Genomic DNA, 19,123 nt, shown 5'->3' on the forward strand with positions numbered 1-19,123 from the left:
TGTGACTGCTTGTCTGCTTTGCATTTCCTCGATGCCTCCTGTTCTCTCTTTATGCCCTATGAATTATTTCTCTGACCTGACCTTTTGTTAGACAACAGTTTCCTTTCTCCTCTCCTTTTTTTCCTTTGTATGTACTTTGTTTTGTTTTCTCCAGAGTAATACTTGTTGTCTTGAACACATACACCAATGTACTCTGAAGATGTACCAAATTCATTGTCTTTTACTCAAAATGTTTTTTTTATCCAGTGGGCAGCCCTCTTGTTCCTGTTCCTATCATTATTGTTATCAGTATTGTTTGGCAGAAACATCTGAGCTGTTCTGAATTATCTTGGTTTAGATGTTTCTCCACCTCTCGGCGATTTTTTTCGTATGTGCTAAACCACCATACATTGACAAGAGGACAAAATGCTTCAAAACTATAACTACTACACTAGTACACCTCTCCTCCACTGTAAAAAAAAAAAAAAAAACTTCTCTGGATTTACCTCTCAGTTGCTGGTGATTGTCTGATGTTCACTTTTTATGCTTTTTACTATTGACCTGGCTCAGGTGGTCATAAAAAAGAGGGGGACAACACCATGTTAAAGGTTTAAACAATACTTTATTAAACCAAATTGAACCAAATAAGACCAAATTAACTACAGAATGAGATGTAGAAATCAGTGGAGGCAGTAGTGTAGGGTGTGCATGAGTGAGTGTGTGTTGGTGTTGTAAAGTATAAACTCTCAGCCTCACCAAACATAACCAAACATAACCTAACCAAACCTTAGTGTGCCTGTGGAGACAGCAGGGAGAGAAAGGGAGGGACAGAGGCTACTGCAGCTTAAAGCCTCTGAATGCCCACGCAGGTGATTTAAGTTGTTTTGGCTGATTAGACCTCTGCTCAGGTTGAAGGTGGGTCAGAGCTTAGATGGGAATTTATCAGGTCGCAAGTCTTTTCTACCAATAAGAATGATAAAGGTCTCATTTTCCCGCCCTAAGAGGGGCAACAAAGCTAACAAGAGGTTTAGGCAGATGTCAATCAATCAGTCTATACACACCCACACAGTCCTGGAAAGAGGTCTAATCAGCCAGATTGAATGAAAACACCTGTGTGGTGTTCAGGGCTTTTAAGAAGTCTCAGCACACCAGACTCAGGTGAGCTGAGTTACTCTAATTAGTAACCTGCAAACAGGAGGCACAAGTTAGGACACGCCTCCACAATGTAGACAGCAAAAACACTCAAATGACACCAAAGGGGCATCACACTGTTGTGTTGTCTTTCAGCATTTACATAAAAAATATTTGTGTTTTTATGGTCGTTATATCCTCTCCTGTTATCTCTTTCTCTACACACATTGAAGTTAACTTTTTTTCTTTGCTCATCCTTGTTCTTTCCTGTTGAAGTGGTGAGGTGCCCCCTGCAGTATGGGATAGGAATATCCAAAGCCCAAAGCACACATGCAGAGTAAATCCAAAACTCCAAAGCATTTCTTTCTGTTGAGTTTCTCAACCTCTCAGAGGACATTTTTAGTACCTTGTGATCATTTGATATGATGCATTTGCTTACTCCCTATCCCAGTTTTCTATAGTTATGTAGTGTAGGGTAGTGTGTGGTTCTACAGTATAGTTGCCCATTCATGTTTAGATCAATGTAATCTTTATATACTATTGAATTGGCAAATCTCTAAAGAGGAGGCCTCTTTTTATGTTTTACTTGCTTGACTGTCCATGAGGGGGCAGTGGTGTTGTTTATTTCCTGGCAGCCTGTAATGGACTCACAGCTGCACTATGGCTGTAAGCATGGTGGGGAAAGACCATGGCTTCATCGCTCAGGTCTCTCTTTGGCCACTATGGGGCGCTATTATTTATACCATCCAGCTCAGCTAAGTTGGACTCCTGCTCCTTGTATTTTTCCACTGCTATCTGCTGTTTAATAACCTGTGGGATGGAAGAGTTACAAATCAGATAACATAGACTTTTAATACAATGAAAATAAATGGTGTGGTATTAGGATCAGCCATTTAATGGCTTGGGTCATTTGATTTTTTGTGGTGCCTTAGGACTAATGGTATCACTGTGTTCTGAAAGGTTGTTGTCTATTGTTTGAAGAATTACTGCAATCAGAGTCACAGCTTTTGTTATTAGCTAACCACATTATAGTCTTAAAGCCACTGATAGTACTAATAATGTCACATGCCAAGATTAACTATTATATCTAGTTAATCTTGGCATGTGATGTTCATATGGCTTATCTTCTCCTCCTGTTGAACCCTGTGAGGCACAAGCTGTTTTAATTGATTATATCAGTAATTTTAACACACACACACACACAGACACGTGCGTGCACACACACACACACACACACACACACACTCACTCACACACACACACACACACACACACACACACACACACACACACACACACACACACACACACACACACACACACACTCACTCACACACACACACACACACACACACACACACACACACACACACACACACACACGCACACACACACACACACACACACATTTATTCAGTTAAACACAGTCTGACAGTGATGTCCACTCATGTAAATCACTGAATACATGAAGGGATTACATGTCACTCCCACATCTAAAAAACTAATTCACTCAAAAGATCATTTAGAGCCATAATGTACTGCAAGAATCCACAATTGTACTGCAGTACCTTTTAAAAGTTATATATGTGATCATACTTTCTTGTAATTTGGCAGTATTACATGTATTGCTTGTTCTTGGCTGGACCCAGGCAACATGGTTGCTGCTCTCCAATGACAAGTGAAATATTTAAGGATAGAAACAAATAGAACACAGAAAACTAGCTACATGTGGGTTTTGTTTTACACAAACCACGTACACAAATTACTGTAATGTGCAAAGTACAGTATATAGAAAACTAAAAAATGCTTTAATAAGTGCTCTGTCTGAAAGCCTCAAAGCTTGTGAATGCCCCTTAATTTTATGGTTTTGTAATCAAGGACAGGTTTTTTCATCAGAAATTTGAAAAAAGTTTGCTCAATTGCTGTGATATTGATAGTGTTCAATCTGTGATGTTGTCTTGTAAAGTAATGTAAGAAAATATCTATGATTAGCCCAATTTAAATTCTTTTTTAATTATTTAAACCTGTTGCTTTTGAAATTTATTTCTCTTGTCATCTGTTCATTGTGTTTGTTTCTGATGTAATGCATAATTTACGCACTAATTAAATGGACAATGCACTTGTATTTGGACAAACTTAAGCCTTTTACCTCCAACTGTTCATTAACAACACAGACTTTTCATTGAATGCTAATAATATGAAAAGTTACATGAATATGCACATATAATCTATCGATAATCTATCGATAGATTAGACTTCAGTCTTTTCAGTCATCGTGGTCATTTTAGAAAAAGAGCACTCTGATGTAAGAAAATAATCTGGATACAATGCAGGACTGAGAATACAACTGAAACCTTGAACGTTAAAGGGTTAGTAGTGCAGGCTTTAACAAAGTTGTGTTTTGTAGATACTGGCTAATACTCCAGTTTGTCTCTGAAGCACTGCCATACACGGCAAGCAGAAAAGGTGTGGTGGAAAATGTGAGGATGTGAATGCACATGTATAGGGAGATTTAGTGTGTACACTGTGGGGACCTAAACTTTGTAGTCCACTCATATTGTGGGGCCTGACCTCCATTCTGGGGACCCTAAAGCTGTTCCCCCCATAGTGTTATGTCATACCGTGTGTTCCAAGTACAGAGAGAGAGTAAGAGAGAGGAAGTTATAGAAAGCACCAGAACAGGGTAGAAGCAGAGAGTTAGATCAGCTCTGTTTCTGTCAAACTCCTCGCAGCTGTCCAACGTCACCACAGGCTCTTGATAGGCAGCCCCAACTGAGGGCCAAAAATAACCCTCAGGGACCGGGCACCTACCAATTCATGGTTGGGGGTGTAGGCATTTTCTACCACAAATGTAAAAGACATTTAAGAATCTGAGAGAACGACAGCGAGTTTCAGTGGTGTTACTTTCAGACAAGGTTTTTGGTTGTATTGGCAGGACGAGACATTTGATTTATTCAGTGGGCTAATGAGACAAATCCCCACCAACCCATTTCCTGTAACTGTTGGTATAGTTCAAGAGGTGGACGGCTATTTTAGTACCACTGGTGTGGAATGTGCAGTTGTCATTGAAGAACACAGAGGGCACAGATTAGTGTACGACTTTCTTAAAGTACTCCATCGCTGCATTTAGCTTTTCTCTACCACTGAAACACTCATCAGTTCACCACCTCTATCTCAGGAACCAGTGCAGGAATCATGGAGAATGTGGCAATATTTGACTCACCTGGAAAGGGAAGAGGTCTGAAGGCTACCAAGGAGTTTTGGGCCGGAGACGTCATTTTTTCTGAGCCCAGTATTTCAGCTGTTGTGTTTGACAGGTACAGTGATGATACAAATTGGAAAGGGTTGGAGATGTGTTCAGATGTGGTCATTATGGGGATATTGGAGGCAGATGAACAATATATTTTTGCTGAGGAAGACTGGTGATGTTGAGTTGAGAATATTTTGTGATGACATGATGTGATCTGAAAATAATATAGAAAGAATTAACTTTTTAAAGACCGTTTTCAAACTGGTAGAAATTCATATAAAAAGGAGAACATAACACAGCATTTGGCCACCAGTAAGGTGCTTAACTCTTCCTTTGACAACTATAAGGGTAATGTATCTACAGTGTGTACATGCTGTAATATAGGGATCATAACATCTTTCATCTCTTTTTCTGCAGTCTATCAGAGCGTATTTGCCACAGCTGTTTCCGCAGACAAGACAAGCTACAGAGGTGCGGACAGTGCAAATTTGGTCATTATTGTGACCGAACTTGCCAGCGCGCTGGCTGGGCAGAACACAAGCAAGAGTGTGGGGCAATCAAAGCTTATGGCAAAGTACCGAACGAGAACATCCGGTAAGTGCAAGGAAAAGGAAACAGGGAGTCTTAGAAAGTTGTTACATGATGCTGATTTTAGATATTTTTTTCTTTTCTTTTTTAAAGCACAGGTAATGAAGCCCGCACACTAATTCTTCTAGTTTTTCTCTGTGAGGTTTTTTTCTTAAATTGTTTTCCACAGTGTACTATTGTCTATCATACTGTCGGAAAAGAGGAGTTAGGTGCAATGTTCATTTTGCTTATTTTACCACAAGAACACATATTATAAATAGTCAGTGTCCATAAGTCGTTAATAATAATAAGTCTCGATAATGTGTGCCTGATTTTATCATGACCCTCTTATCCACCTGTCATCTAATACTCTTCTTTTTTTGTGGACAGCTTGGTGGCCCGCATCATATGGCGCCTTGACAAAGAGGGGAGCGTGATGTCTGACATGCAGCTGACCACCCTGGAGGAGCTGGAAGACCACATTGATGATATGCAAGAGGATGAGTTGAAGGAATTAAAAGTGGACATCCACAACTTCCTGGACTTCTGGCCCCGTACCAGCAAGCAGCACACGATCGATAACATCTCACATATTTTTGGAGTGGTGCGTTTATGTTATGCCTATATTGGCTATCCCTCAGTTTCAAATATGTGGCTGCATCTAAAACCGTATGTTGTGTCCCAAATCAGGGCCTTTTATTCTTTAAAGGACAGAAAGCTAATAAGCTGAACCTGCCACTCTTCACCAAATTAGACAGTTTAGATTCCCAGAGACCAAAACTTGTTAACTCTTAAATTTAAATATTTTCATCCACGAGTTGTGACATTAACTCTAATACTTGATGGCAGCTGGAACACAATGTGCCAGGCTTTAACTATTCACAAATTGTATATCTATCTGTGAAATCCTGTGCTTAGCAACATGTCTAGGCTGTAACAATAACAGGTTTATACACACTGCAGCTTAGGCCATGTAACATATTTTACCAGTGGCTAACCTGGTGAATATGAAGTATATGTAATACACCACATGAGCTGACAAAAACTCCCCAAAGTAACCTTTAATCAACCCACCAGCGGTGGTAAAATATAAGATCAACTAGTTTCATAATCAGGCAAAAAACAGGCCCCAGTTCTATAGTATTTCACAATAAAAAGAAGTAAAGATTAGAAAATAGTCAGAAAGGAGAACGTAATTTGTGTTGTAGAAATGTTTATTTCATATCATGTTATCATCTTGAGGCCCCTAAGATTTTTTTAATTCTCAACATACACAAGTTGCACTAACCCCTTCATTATATTCTTCCTTACATTTTAACTGATCCATGTTCACATTAATATTTGCCCTCTTTTTCTCAGATTAACTGTAACGGTTTCACTGTGAGTGACCAGAGGGGCCTTCAGGCAGTGGGAGTTGGTCTTTTTGCTAATTTGTGTCTCGTGAATCATGACTGCTGGCCAAACTGCACCGTGATCCTCAACCACGGCAAGTAAGTAAAAAAGAAAAAAAAAAGCCATTTAGTTTCTATTTGTCCTTTCAAAGTTATGTTTGTAATCAGCTGAAATTGACTCTGACTTGATTAAAATGTAAAATGTTCTTGTGTTGTGTGTTTGTGTGCTGTTATGTATTGTGTGTGAATGTGTGTTTGCCAAGTTGCAATCGGTGTAAAACTGCTTCCTGTTTGCCTTTCAGTCAATCGGCTGTGAATACTATGTTTCATTCTCAACGGAGGTGCGTTACCTCAACCTAAGCCTTTTCAAAGTTTTATTTACTAGAGACTATGACATTAAATGCTTAATAAACACATCAGTATGTATAACCGGCATTCTCCCTCCTCCATCCACCATAGAAAATTTAAGTCTTTGTCAGTAGTGCTCTGTAGTATGCACTGTAGGTTTGATGTGGCTCAGTATTCACATCAGTATGTGCATATGCTACTTGAATGCTCTAACCTGTATTTAGCTTATTTAGTATAACAAAAGGCTGGTATTATTTTTCTGTCCACACAAAGTTTCACTCATGTCCTGTGGTTGGTCACTTTGTGTGTTTGTCCCTGTGTGATCGCAAATGTGTGTCTGTCCATCATGCTGAAACAGATTGCTGTGTAAGAGTGTATTAAAATCTTCTCTCATTTATAACAACATTCATTCCTATTAGTTCACCACTAACACCATATAACACCAGTCTGAAACAATATTTAATGTAAATACATTTGTTAAGTCGTTTGATAAATTTGTTTGTTTAATATCCATTGTTATTTCATAATTAAGCCTAACATTTACTAAATGTGGATAGGTTTGTCGCACATTTGTTAAATGTGGAAAGAAAACAAATACAACTTGGAAAACTAGCTGAACAACAAATTAACAAAAATATCCCAAAAGAAAAGTTCCAGACTTGTATAAAATATTCTGCTGCTTTATAGTTAATGCATTTACATTTTTAGAAAAGTGGTACATTCACAAAATTTAGGCTTAAGTTTGAAATAATCTTCATTAATAACCGTACAGTCCTTCAACTGGATTAACTAAACTGAAAGCCACAGTATAGAACAGGATTTTACCAACAACCTAAAACTGTAAATAAAAGACTAAATGAACTAAATTCTGCTTGTATTGAATTATGTTTTTCTTCTTCAGGATTGAGCTGCGTTCTTTAGGTAAGATTGAAGAGGGAGAGGAGCTGACGGTCTCATACGTGGACTTCCTGAATTTGTCAGAGGAGAGACGAAGGCTCCTGAAAACACAATACTTCTTTGACTGCACATGTGAGCACTGCAAGAACCACATCAAAGATGACTTGAAGTTGGGGGGATTGGAAGTGGATGGTGTCAAGGTTTGTGTCGTTGTAAATGTTTGTCTTTAATGTAGTTTTTCATGAACCAGAAAACTGATTTTTTACTGTACAAGGTAGAAAAGGACAGAACTCTCTCACTACATGTTGTACTGACACGGCTGATAATGGCAGACAGCAAACATAAGAAGCAGAACAGCAGTAACTATTTTAAGCAAAGATAACTCCCAACTTCCAAACTGTGCGTAAGGGCACGTATTCACATAATGTGAGGTAAAGAAAAAGAACTGCAATAAACTTAACTTACTTCAAGGCAGTGACTATATTTCAATGTTTGTTTTTTATCACGTACCAGGAATTCTTATCTTATCTAAAATTTGATCAATGCCTCCCTTTTTCACTTTGTAGCCTACAGAGGAACAAGTGAAAGAGGCAACAGATTATTGCTTTCAAATGCTGGAGAAGATGGACAATGCTCGACTAAATGGCAACTACCATGAGGTATTGTATCAAGTCACCTACAACACTTTTTTTAAATTTTTTTTTTTAAAGATTTATCTATTTATGTTGTTTTCTTTTCAGGTGGTGAAAATCTGCAAGGATTGCATAGAGAAGACAGAGCCGGTTTTGGCTGACACTCACATCTACCAGCTGAGGATGTGGAGCACATTAAGTGAGGTGCAAGCATACCTGCAGTTCTTTAATGAGGCTGCAGAATACGCCCGCAAAATGGTGCAGGGATACATGTGAGTACAGAGATGTTTGTTGTGATACACATAGGCATCATATTATATCCAATGATTGTGATAAACACACTGAGTCTCCAGTATGAATAAATTAATACTAAAATAAAACAAATCTCTTCACCTGACAGGAAACTGTACCACCCAAACAATGCTGGTCTCGGTATGGCTGCCATGCGAGCAGGAGTGACTCACTGGCAAGCTGGGGAGATCGAGGTTGGCCACGGGATGATCTGCAAGGCCTACGCCATTCTCATGGTCACCCACGGCCCAACACATCCCATCACCAAGGACCTGGAGGTAAACACCTTATAATCTCAGAATCGGCATACACAACTGCATTTGGATGTGTTTAAGCTTTTCTTGGACTCTGCTTAAATGTTATTTTCAGGTAAACTGCCATGTTACCAATTTCCATAGATAATGTTAAAGCTGCTATAATCAATATTTTTCATAATAACGAATGAATCTGCAGCTCCCCTCGGCTGCTTTACAGAGCTTTATAGTGACTTTCAGTTCATTGTTTAGCTGTCCAGTCTGCAATTTTACTCTACTGGGTCACTCTCACCGCCCTCATCGGGTCATTTTCAAACACAACAGGCAGCTATTTTCAGCAAAAAGCTCTAAAACCCACTGTACACTACCTGCTCAGAACTAAAAGAGTTAAAGACTAGATGTTGAACACAGTGGAGCAGTTAGCAGCTAAAGAGCCAGATATTTCCTTCAGGAGTTGGTGGAGACTCAAAACCGATCTAGAAAGAGAGTAAGTATTGGACTTAAGATTCAACAGGTGGACACAAATACGAGTCCAAATAAATGCTATTGTTGCTCTGTGACTGCTGGATGTGTAAATAAGCAACTGTTTGCTAACAAGTTTGCCATGTCAACTGTTGCGTTCATAGCTGTTTGCACTGCTTTCAAGCGGGTCAAAAATCACTGCACTTGGATGTGCCTCTGTCAGGATCTGTCAAGTGTGTGGCGAGGCTTGGACCCAAATGCAGTCAAGACAGAGCAGTGCTTGAGTTCAAAGATTTAATTAGGCAATGGGTACAACAACAAGTGTCCTGAAGAAACAGGAAAACTAGCTCCACACCACGATAGTACTCAACATAGTACTCTGACAAGAGACAAATACAGAACAGGGACTAAATACACCAGGTAATGAACACTAACAAGGGACAGGTGATACAACAGGTGGAACAAATCAGGGTGGGGCAGAACAATCAAAAAAGGCGGGAAACAAACAAAGACAGGAAGTAAACTAGACAAGACAAGGGAGACAAGACAGACTACAAAATAGAACAGGAAACAGAACATAACATAACAGAAAAACAAGACTACCGCAATAAAACAGAACAAAATACCAAAACCCTGACAGCCTCCTTTAAATCACAGGTTCAAATACAAATTTCTTTGGCAAGATTTGAGCTGTCATGAGAAATGGACAAAATACTTATATTTGATGCAGTTTGCAGCTGTGGTATGTCTGTCAATATCTGTGGATTACTGTAAATACTATTCTGGTACAAAGTGAACAAAACTGTGCACTCAAAAACAGGCCAAGCCTGCAGTTTACTATACTATAGCTAACTCATGGGTGAACATTTACAGCGCTGATGTGTCTTTCCTGATATTTCCACAGGCGATGCGTATGCAGACAGAGATGGAGCTGAGGATGTTCAAGCAGAATGAGTATGTTTACCACAGTATGAGAGAGGCAGCTCTGAAAAACAAACCAATGGCCATGATGCATGAGCCCAATTCTATGGAAGAGGGAATCAAGAATCTCTTCCACCGGAGGAAGTAATTAAAAAGATCAAGAAAAACTACATATTGTTTACTGTCAACCTTTTTCTGAGTGTTGGTGTGTGAGTCAACACATTTAGTCACATCATTTTCATTTCACTTTTGTAGTTACACTTTTCATTAAAAATATGTCATGTCAAACTCAATAATTTTGTTTTCATTACTCCAAACCAAGTGGAAGCACAAAAATTCATTATAATGTTGGAGAGAAAAAAAAAAATATTTTTAAATCTGCAGTGCAAGGCACTTGTACACCTGTTGCTCATTATGCTTAGCAGGTACAACTTGTCCTCTAATGAAACTAAATTGGTTCTTGGTAAATGGATATGGTTTCCATTGTGTGCCAGAACAGGTTAAAGATCACCAGTATGTAATACTTTGACCCTGAATGAGGCAAAGTTTAGAACCCCACTACCCACCCAAAGATGTCTCTAGCGTTGTAAATAAGTGTTGCCTGCACACATGTAATGAAATAGTTCATTGAGATAACGGTTTTGTAATTTGAGTTTGAAAGACAATTTAGTCTCTTGCACTATTTTCCATATGCCAACCTAGTGGACTAGAGACATCCTGTTACTCCCATAAGTAGTTTTAAAATGCATTTTGTTCAGGGGAAATATTGGTATGGATCGTTCTTTTATAGCTCTGTTTGAAACAAGACAGTATGTTTGCACAAAGTGGGCAGTATTATGGAGGACAATTTCAGAAGAAAAAACAAGTTTAATATTGAAATGATCATTGGATTCAATTTTTTCCAAAACAGCTGGGACACAGAGGCACCTAAGCACATCAGAGTGTGTCTGACAGCTGAAGAAACTGTCCTGGGTCCAACCTTTTATTAAGTGAACTTGCTATTGCTAGTGTTGACAGAAAACACAACTAAGGCCTCAAAAGCTAATACTTTTGTATATAGCTGTAGCCAGCAGCTGGATTAAGTTAGGTCACACTGATCAGCAGGAGGTGCCCTGACTCCCTACACATGCAGCTCACTACACATTACAATGTTCTGTAGCAAGTCAGACTCCCCATCTGCTGTTCATTGGGTGTCCCTGCACTCTGAGGTCAACTCTTCAGCATGCAGCTACATTTGGCATTCCCCAATTTTGCCATTTTATGATTCTTCTCAAGCTTTCCACTTTCCAAATGTATAGCCCTATTACACTGCCAGACTTCTTTTGCTGTAAGAGAAGCCGTTATACAGTATGAACATCTGGACAATGTCGGAGGAATAAGGTACCTAGTCCGGAGTTCCCATTTTACACATGTAGCAAACAGGAGATTGTCTGTCTCATACATTCTCAATTAGATTTATATTTAGACGAGGGGTGGCACAGGGTAGAGAGTGCAGCCGACAGGACATGGCGGATTATACTGCATCACGTACCCTCATAATTGGTCATAAACCACTGAGTCTCTTGCCGTTCCTTGAATTGTCTGATGAGTGGTTGGCCCTTACTGACAGATGTTGCCTAATCTCATGTCTGTAGACATTTTGTTGCGGTCTTCATGTCAATTCAACCCTTGATGTTTTCCTTACCGTTTTACACAAGTGGCATGATCTAGATAACTTCAGGTCTACAGTGCATGCATGACAGGGGCTATAATGAGGGAAATCACATTCAGCCAGATGTAAGACTGGTGAGTTTTTTAGTTTTTTTTTAGCTTTTGTTCATTTCCAACACAGGAGTTGAATTACCTCCTTAACATGTTGCTCATTATTTATTTGTTAAACCCCCTGCAGTCAGGACTTAAGCCAGGTCCATTCTAAACACATACTCACAAAATCCAACCAAGTCACATGGATTCTGAACACTGCATTATTTGTATGGCTCTTCCAGATAATGTACTAGTAATTTAAGAAATACATGTTAACTGCTAGTTGCCCGTTTTGATATTTCAGTGACATTTAGTCCAAAGAAACCAAGAAAGCTTTGCCTTTTTTACATTTTATTATCCTAAGTGCAGGCATTACATGCGTTTGCTCGTCCTCTTGTACACAATGCCGCCAACAGTCATAGTTTGGAGAAAAAAAGAAAGTCATTAGAAACTAGTCAGGCAACACTGAATGACAGAAATTAAGTTTTCTACTCATGTTGACAACTGTGTTCGAATCGACTAGTTCTGTGATGGTTTTGATTGCCTTCAGGGAGACCTTGAGTTTGTTGCCATCACACTGAACCAACGTCTTTAAAAAGCAGCATGATACAAGATACATTTTAATCAGAGACAATTAGGCAATGTTGACTAATGTGCATGATGATATAAACATTAGTCGAGTGTCGTTTTATTCCATTAAAAGGATGAAGTTTAATACATTTTATTTTAAATTTAGAGTGCTGGCTTACCTTGACCTTCTCCCCTGTGACAGTCTCCAATTCAGCCTCCTGTCCAATGGTGAAGGTATTTACTAGCACCTTTGAGACGGTGGTGACCGTCACTTTGAAGTTGTCACCAGTCTCCTCAACTCGTAATAGCTTTGCTTTTCTGGATGAGTTCATCTGGGAGACCTTAAGACAGCTGGTTGAGAAACCACCAATCACAAGAAGTGCTGCATTTCCCTGGCTGACAAGTTTTCATTCAGTTGTAACAAGTCAGATAACCATTTTGGATTACAAATACTTCTTATGTTCCAACTTTGTCAAGGAATTGCCCTATTAAACAAGCACTTCCAAAATCACAGTGTGAACACTTTTAAAGCTACTGGTTAAAACATCACATGAAAGAAAGCTGAACTCTTACCAACGGCCTTCATGAAAGGAAAAAAAAGACATGACGGCAGACAGTGAAGGTAGGAGTGAGAATTGATTAGCTGCCTGTTTTATACTCTCAAACTCCAGTGCAGCAATCATTTACCACGGGTGTCTCAAATTAAGGCCGCGCCAGCTCACTTCAAGATCCACCACTGCAGATGAATCCAGTCCAATCCAGTCCGGTAGGTGGCAGTAATGCACCTTAAAGCTGGTTGCCAACTGCTAATAATAAAGCAGAAGAAGAAAGTCAGCGATAAGAGGTACAGGGTGACAACACTAGTTAGATAACTCTTATTAGCCAATTTAAAGATCTTATATCACCGTAACACTGACGATATCTAGTTGTATGTCTCTTTTAAGCCTGATAAGAATGACAAACGCTGTTTTGCGCAAATGTCTGACTGCCATTTAGGAGAGAATGGCAAACAATTTTTTACAGCTCATTGCAGAGAGGACTGAGGTCCTTTTCGTTGCTTCAGATAACACAGCTAACAAGGTTGCTTAGTGTTTGGAGTCCTTTCTTCAGCTGGGAAGTCTAAACAGCTTATCTTAACTTACCTTTTCTCCTGTCTCAGCAAGTCCAGAATGCTGTTTCATGGCTGTTGACCAGGTCCAGTAGGACAACTCCAATCTTACCCTATTTATATTGGCTTCCTATCTATTTAAGGATTCATTTTAAGGTTCTTTTGTTTGTTTTCTTCTCCAAATCAAAGGTATAAAGATGAGGGTGACGTATGCTGTACATATAAAACCCTTTGTGAAGGGTGATTTTGGACTAGATAAATAAATGGACTTGATTTGGAAAAAAACTAACTTTATTCAAGCAGACTGTCAGTTTGCTACATGTGAGTTTATAGGTAAAAGCAACTCGCTTTTCGCAGCAGTGCATCCATAAACCTTTTCCCACCGATAGGACAGTTAGAGATGTTACACGCTAAACAGACAGGAGGAAAAAGGCATGTGGACACAGTGACTAGTCATTTCTGCTGAGTGAAAGTAAGATGGGAAAAAACTAGGTAATACGCAAATATACAAGCAAACCAGAGAAACTGAGCTCGACGGATATCCACAGAAACAACTTATGTCGCTAAATCTCAGTAGATTTGAAGTGTTGGTCCCAGATGCTTCGGTGCCTCTGACATGTCTTATACTTCCAAGGCTTCATATAACCCATTTAACCTATATAATAACCAGTTATGATTTCAGCATTAATTCAGCAATTATGAGCCTTGTTAGAGAATGTCTGCTGTGGGACAAAATGTCCATTGGCCTATGTATTACTGTTAACAATCCTCAACATGTTATATAGTCAACCTTATCTGGACATTATCAAAATGTTTTAGCTGTCTGTACTCTGAGAACAAAAAGCTGAGTCAAATAACCTGTATGTTCACTTACAGGGCCATTGATTCTTCTGTGAGTGACAAACCCAAGGGAGCTGGGAGGACGAAAAGTGTGCCATGTCCGATCTAACTGGACATTGGAGTTTTGTCTTAGAGAATTTCAGGTTTGCAGTACATGTGAACGAGGCTATAATGAGGGAAGTCAGAGCTAGGTGCAGACTAGAGCGCAATTGGTCAGTTTTGTACACTTCCAAGACAAGTTGATTTAGCCGCTTAACATTTTGCACACTATATAATCAGTCTAAACCCTTTACCCTGCCAACCAGCTACAGGATTATGAACGCTGCATTTTTATGGCTGTACCAGTTAATGTAATAGTAATTAAAGCCTCTGAACACACATGGTGTTTTCAGTTATTCTGGCTGGTTAGTCTATTTTCAGGTTGAAGGTGGGCCGGCGCTTTGATGGGAAATTAGGTCACAAATTCTACCAATAAGGATGACAAAAGGTGTAATTTGTCAACACTACACTAACAGTGGACTCAGGAAGATGTCACTCAGTCTAACCACAGTCCTGGAAAAGGTCCAGCCAGCCACATTAACTATAAACACCTGTGTGGCGTTCAGGGCCTTTAAAAAAAAAATAAAATATAAATAAAAATCCACGTTTGTAACAGTTGCTTTCAGTGACATTTTAGTCCCCAAAAAAAAAACTTTAAGACAGGTGTGCCTTTGACGTTTTATTATCACAAGTGCAGACATTAAATGCGTTTGCTTGTCCTCTTGTACACAATGCCACCAAGACTCATAGTCTGAAGAAAAGAAAAAAAAAGGGAGAAAGTCATTAGAAACTATTATACAACCCTGACAGAAATTAGAACAGGTTTTTGTACTCACATTGACAATTGTCAGCGAGTCCACCAGTTCTGTGACTGACTCGATTCCCTTCAGGGAGACCTTCAGCTTGTTGCCATCACGCTGAACCACGGCCTTAAAAGCACGATACAAGATAGGTTTTAAGCGGGGACAGTTAAGCAATTATTGACCAACGTGCAAGAGGATTTAGTAACAGAGTTAAAGTTTGCATACATTTGTTTGTTTTGAATGAATTTAGTGTGCTGGCTTACCTTGACCTTCTCCCCAGTGACGGTCTCCAGCTCTGCCTCCTGTCCAATGGTGAAGGTATTCACGAGGACCTTTGAGCCGGTGGTGACTGTCACTTTGAAGTTGTCACCATTCTCCTCAATCTCAGAGACGCTCTTAATGTCTTTGCCTTTCTGGATGAGTTCATCAGGGAGACCTTGAGACAGAAAGCAGCTGGTTGAAAAACCACCAATCACAAGAAATGTTGTATTTCCCTGGCTGACAAGTTTTCATTCAGTTGTAATAGATCTAATATAGCAGATTAACAGTGTCTGATTTCAAAAACTTCTCATGTTCCAACTTTGTCAAGGAATAGTTCAGTTAAACAAGCACTTCCAAAATCACAGTGTGAACACTTTCAAAGCTACTGGTTAATACACTTCATGAAAGAAAGCTGAACTCTTACCAATGGCCTTCATGAAAGGCTCAAAGTTCTCCTGAGACTCCAGCTGATACTTTCCAGAGAAAGACATGACTGCAGACAGTGAAGGTAGGGGTGAGAAGTGCTTAGCTGCCTGTTTTATACTCTCAAACTCCAGCGCTGCAATCATTAACCACAGGTGTCTCAAATTAAGGCAACGCCAGCCCACTTAAAGATCCACCACTGCAGATGAAGACAGAGATGAACGAGGTACAGGGTGACTAGACCAAACTTAGATAACCCTTAAAAGTGTTAAAAGTGTGAAGTCAAAATGTCTGTTAGCCTACTTGTGGTTCATGCATAGAAAATGAATGGAATGATCTCATTCAAAGTCATCTACAACATTATAATAACAGGAGATTTTACACAGTTTTTTCTTGTTGTTTTTACCGTGGACCTCTTCAACGTTTACAGAATATGTCGTTTAAGAGAAAATGTTTTTTCTCTGAGAACATTTTGGGCAAATCAGAGGAAACATTTCCCCTTATTTTGTCTAAAATGGGAAAACACAGATAACATTTCTAAGAGAAGTTTCATGGATTCATGCCAAAAAAAAAAGAAAATGATCAAAATAACAATTAGATAAGTTTTCGCTTCAGTTTAGGTTAACAAGAAACGTAGTTTTCAACCAAAACTTCCTGTTATATTCACAGAGCTCCTGTCCTGATATACATATTTTAAATGCATAAATATGATTAAATATTTTATTATATTTTTGACAGTTTTCTTAGAAGGTTTAGCATTGACAAATATGCCATATTTTTTTTGCAGCAGTTGGTAAAAACCCTGCTGCAGTACATAGTAACTTACAAAGTGTGAACTTTACTCTACATTTCATTATAAAGGTACTTTACTCAGGTCACTAGATAAGATTCCTGAAAAAAGGAGAGCTCTCGGAGCAGACTGAGATATTACAAGATTATTCAATCCAACACAATGTCAATAATTTGTCATCAGTGTTGAATGAATGTATTTTTCTAAATAATTCGTTGGGCATCACCTCTAGCACTGAACAAGAGCTGGTTAAAACACAAAGTTAACAAAAAAATGGATCAAAGGTGACTACTGTAAGATAACCGGCATAACTGTTGCAACAGTGATATTGTGTCACTGGAGTTGCAGTGATAATACACACATCATGTGAGAATCCCTCAGATCTGAGCCAGTCCAATGCATAAGTGAACTAAGCGGCTGCTTAGGACCCCCCTCGGCTACCAGAAGAACCCCAAGAGCGCCTAAATGGCCTACGAGAGAGCTTAAAACAAAGCTGGTCGGCCCATACGCTCGATACGCAAGTTGCATAAGCCCCTGCAAATTACGCAAGGGCCCGCCTACCCCTTGTGTGTCAATGTTTACAACTTTGAAAAGAGGATGAAGTGGAACTATCCGGTCAAAAAAAAGGAAACCAGACTAGTTCAAAACCTAGTATATGGCTGGACCATGTATGTTCATTATGCTTCAAGTTGTGGTAAATTGTTGCAGGGATAACCAGCGGTGGTGTTTATAATGTGAATATAGATATAAAAGGTTAATCTGTAGTAATGCTGACCATGTATGCAATATGAACACATTGCAAAAGACTGCCTGGAAAGCAATAAATAAGGATAATCCTTTTATTTAAAAACTGTAGTATTTATCATCACGCTTCAGCCTCTTCCCTGCTCGGTGTTGGGGCTGAGCTCCACATACACAAACACACACACAAACATGAACACATGGAGCGAAGTTAGCGGACAGCAGATTAGAGAGGATGCAGTGGAGACAACTACTCGTTACTGTAAATAAGTAATAAGTAAGTAAAAAGCCAATACTTTTTCAATGCACCTGTTCAACAAGTATAGACATGTGGAAAGCGATACTTTAATCCGCTCTGTAGCACTCATCCACTGCTGTTATGTTTTACATGAGCACAGTGCGCTAGCTCGGATAATAGCAAATTGTGACAAGCTAAAACAAAAGCTGTCTGTATGATTCTAACTAAGATGAACCAGTCCCTCCTTTCTCTTTCAGCAGGACCTGCACATGACTAATGACTATGCACGTCGATGACGTGATTTCTAAATTAAATAGGCTTGTTCCACACATTCATTTGAATCTGAAGAGAGCGCAAAAGAGCACACACACAGACACACACACAGACACACACACAGACACACACACACACACACACACACACACACACACACACACACACGTTGTTGTGCGAAACGGTTGAAATGGGTGGCAGCAGCAACAACAACAACATCCACCGTGTATTGAGGAAGTTAATCAGCTGATTGAAGGCCTGTGTCACACCAATGCATTTTTAAAGGGCAATGGCCAATGGGGAAACACCAACACAGACGTCGTTACACTCACTCCGAAGGTGGAAATTCATCACTCAGTGACAGAGCGACTCAGTGATTCTGTGACAGAGGGACAGAATTTTGAGGTCCTAGGGCTGGTCCCTGCGGTCCAGCCAAAAACACTCACCATTGGAAGTGAAATGCAGAAACAGTCAGGTAAACTTGTGTTCCCTCCTCTCCAAGTTTGATGTCAGCTAATAACAGTATTGTTAAGTTGATGTGCTAGCTGGCAGTGCATCTCTCTCTAATCTGGTGATCCGTTTGTGTGTGCCTTGCTTGCTTGCAGCCACTTCCAGGGCTGTGTTCTGTGACTGCGTGACTAAAGTGAGTGTGATATACAACTAATGTTATTTATATCGTTTGAAAACAGGCAACGGTGAATAAACTGCAGCTCAGAAAAGATAACCACATCACACATGAACATGCTTGAGGGGTCATGAGCATGCACAAATTGAAACTCGTGCTTTTCAGCAATAACTTCTCTGGCGACCTATCCAGACAATATATGTGTGTGATGATGGCACTCCTCGAGGTGCACATGATTTTAAAACCAGACGATGATTGTCTAGACCCTCAGTCAAGATTAGTTACAATTCGGGACTAATGCAAGATGGAAAGCAACGGATTGACATTGATTACGATTAAATAATGAATTTAAAATGTTGATTACCTGGGCATACCAAACAATATGGATGCACGTCTCTTGGTAAATATTAACCATCAAGTGTTCAACCAAGCCATGATATCAATAGTATTTTATATTTGAACATGTATTAAAGAAAAACTGAGGTCCAGTTTGAATGTGCCTGATGCAGCTGATACAATTGCAGTATTGTTTTTCATAATATACAG

The 19,123-nt window shown here is 39.4% G+C and overlaps 2 protein-coding genes and 1 pseudogene across 3 annotated transcripts; 1 reads left to right on the forward strand and 2 right to left on the reverse strand.

The window, feature by feature from the left end:
* The first annotated feature begins 4,305 nt into the window (after positions 1-4,305).
* On the forward strand, positions 4,306-10,344 carry smyd1b (SET and MYND domain containing 1b). 2 transcript variants are annotated; one of them, XM_078249749.1, is made up of 10 exons: positions 4,306-4,427; positions 4,778-4,954; positions 5,318-5,531; positions 6,287-6,417; positions 6,621-6,659; positions 7,568-7,763; positions 8,130-8,222; positions 8,304-8,467; positions 8,596-8,764; positions 10,107-10,344. In XM_078249749.1, exons 1-10 carry the CDS (start codon positions 4,306-4,308, stop codon positions 10,269-10,271), a joined length of 1,470 nt encoding a protein of 489 aa, XP_078105875.1. In that variant the 3' UTR covers positions 10,272-10,344. The 2 variants fall into 2 exon arrangements, with proteins under 2 accessions (XP_078105875.1, XP_078105876.1); XM_078249750.1 differs by lacking the exon at positions 6,621-6,659.
* Positions 10,345-12,238: 1,894 nt separating this feature from the next.
* LOC144517742 (fatty acid-binding protein, liver-type-like) lies at positions 12,239-13,617 on the reverse strand (annotated as a pseudogene).
* Positions 13,618-15,123: 1,506 nt separating this feature from the next.
* On the reverse strand, positions 15,124-15,978 carry LOC144517647 (fatty acid-binding protein, liver-type). The gene is made up of 4 exons (XM_078249751.1): positions 15,912-15,978; positions 15,490-15,662; positions 15,260-15,352; positions 15,124-15,174 (listed from the first exon to the last, which is right to left on the reverse strand). Exons 1-4 carry the CDS (start codon positions 15,976-15,978, stop codon positions 15,124-15,126), a joined length of 384 nt encoding a protein of 127 aa, XP_078105877.1.
* Between the last annotated feature and the right edge of the window lie 3,145 nt (positions 15,979-19,123).

The sequence above is a fragment of the Sander vitreus genome, chromosome 5, assembly GCF_031162955.1.
Source record: "Sander vitreus isolate 19-12246 chromosome 5, sanVit1, whole genome shotgun sequence".
NCBI classification, from domain to species: Eukaryota; Metazoa; Chordata; class Actinopteri; order Perciformes; family Percidae; genus Sander; species Sander vitreus.

Coding starts and splice junctions, on each gene's coding strand:
- smyd1b (XM_078249749.1), top strand. CDS start 4,306: ATGGAGAATGTGGCAATATTTGACTCACCTGGAAAGGGAAGAGGTCTG. Junction 5,532..6,286: donor TCTCACATATTTTTGGAGTG/GTGCGTTTATGT, acceptor TCTTTTTCTCAG/ATTAACTGTAACGGTTTCAC. Junction 7,764..8,129: donor TGGAAGTGGATGGTGTCAAG/GTTTGTGTCGTT, acceptor TTCACTTTGTAG/CCTACAGAGGAACAAGTGAA.
- LOC144517647 (XM_078249751.1), bottom strand. CDS start 15,978: ATGTCTTTCTCTGGAAAGTATCAGCTGGAGTCTCAGGAGAACTTTGAG. Junction 15,663..15,911: donor GCCTTTCATGAAGGCCATTG/GTAAGAGTTCAG, acceptor TTCTGTCTCAAG/GTCTCCCTGATGAACTCATC. Junction 15,175..15,259: donor ACTCGCTGACAATTGTCAAT/GTGAGTACAAAA, acceptor TCTTTTCTTCAG/ACTATGAGTCTTGGTGGCAT.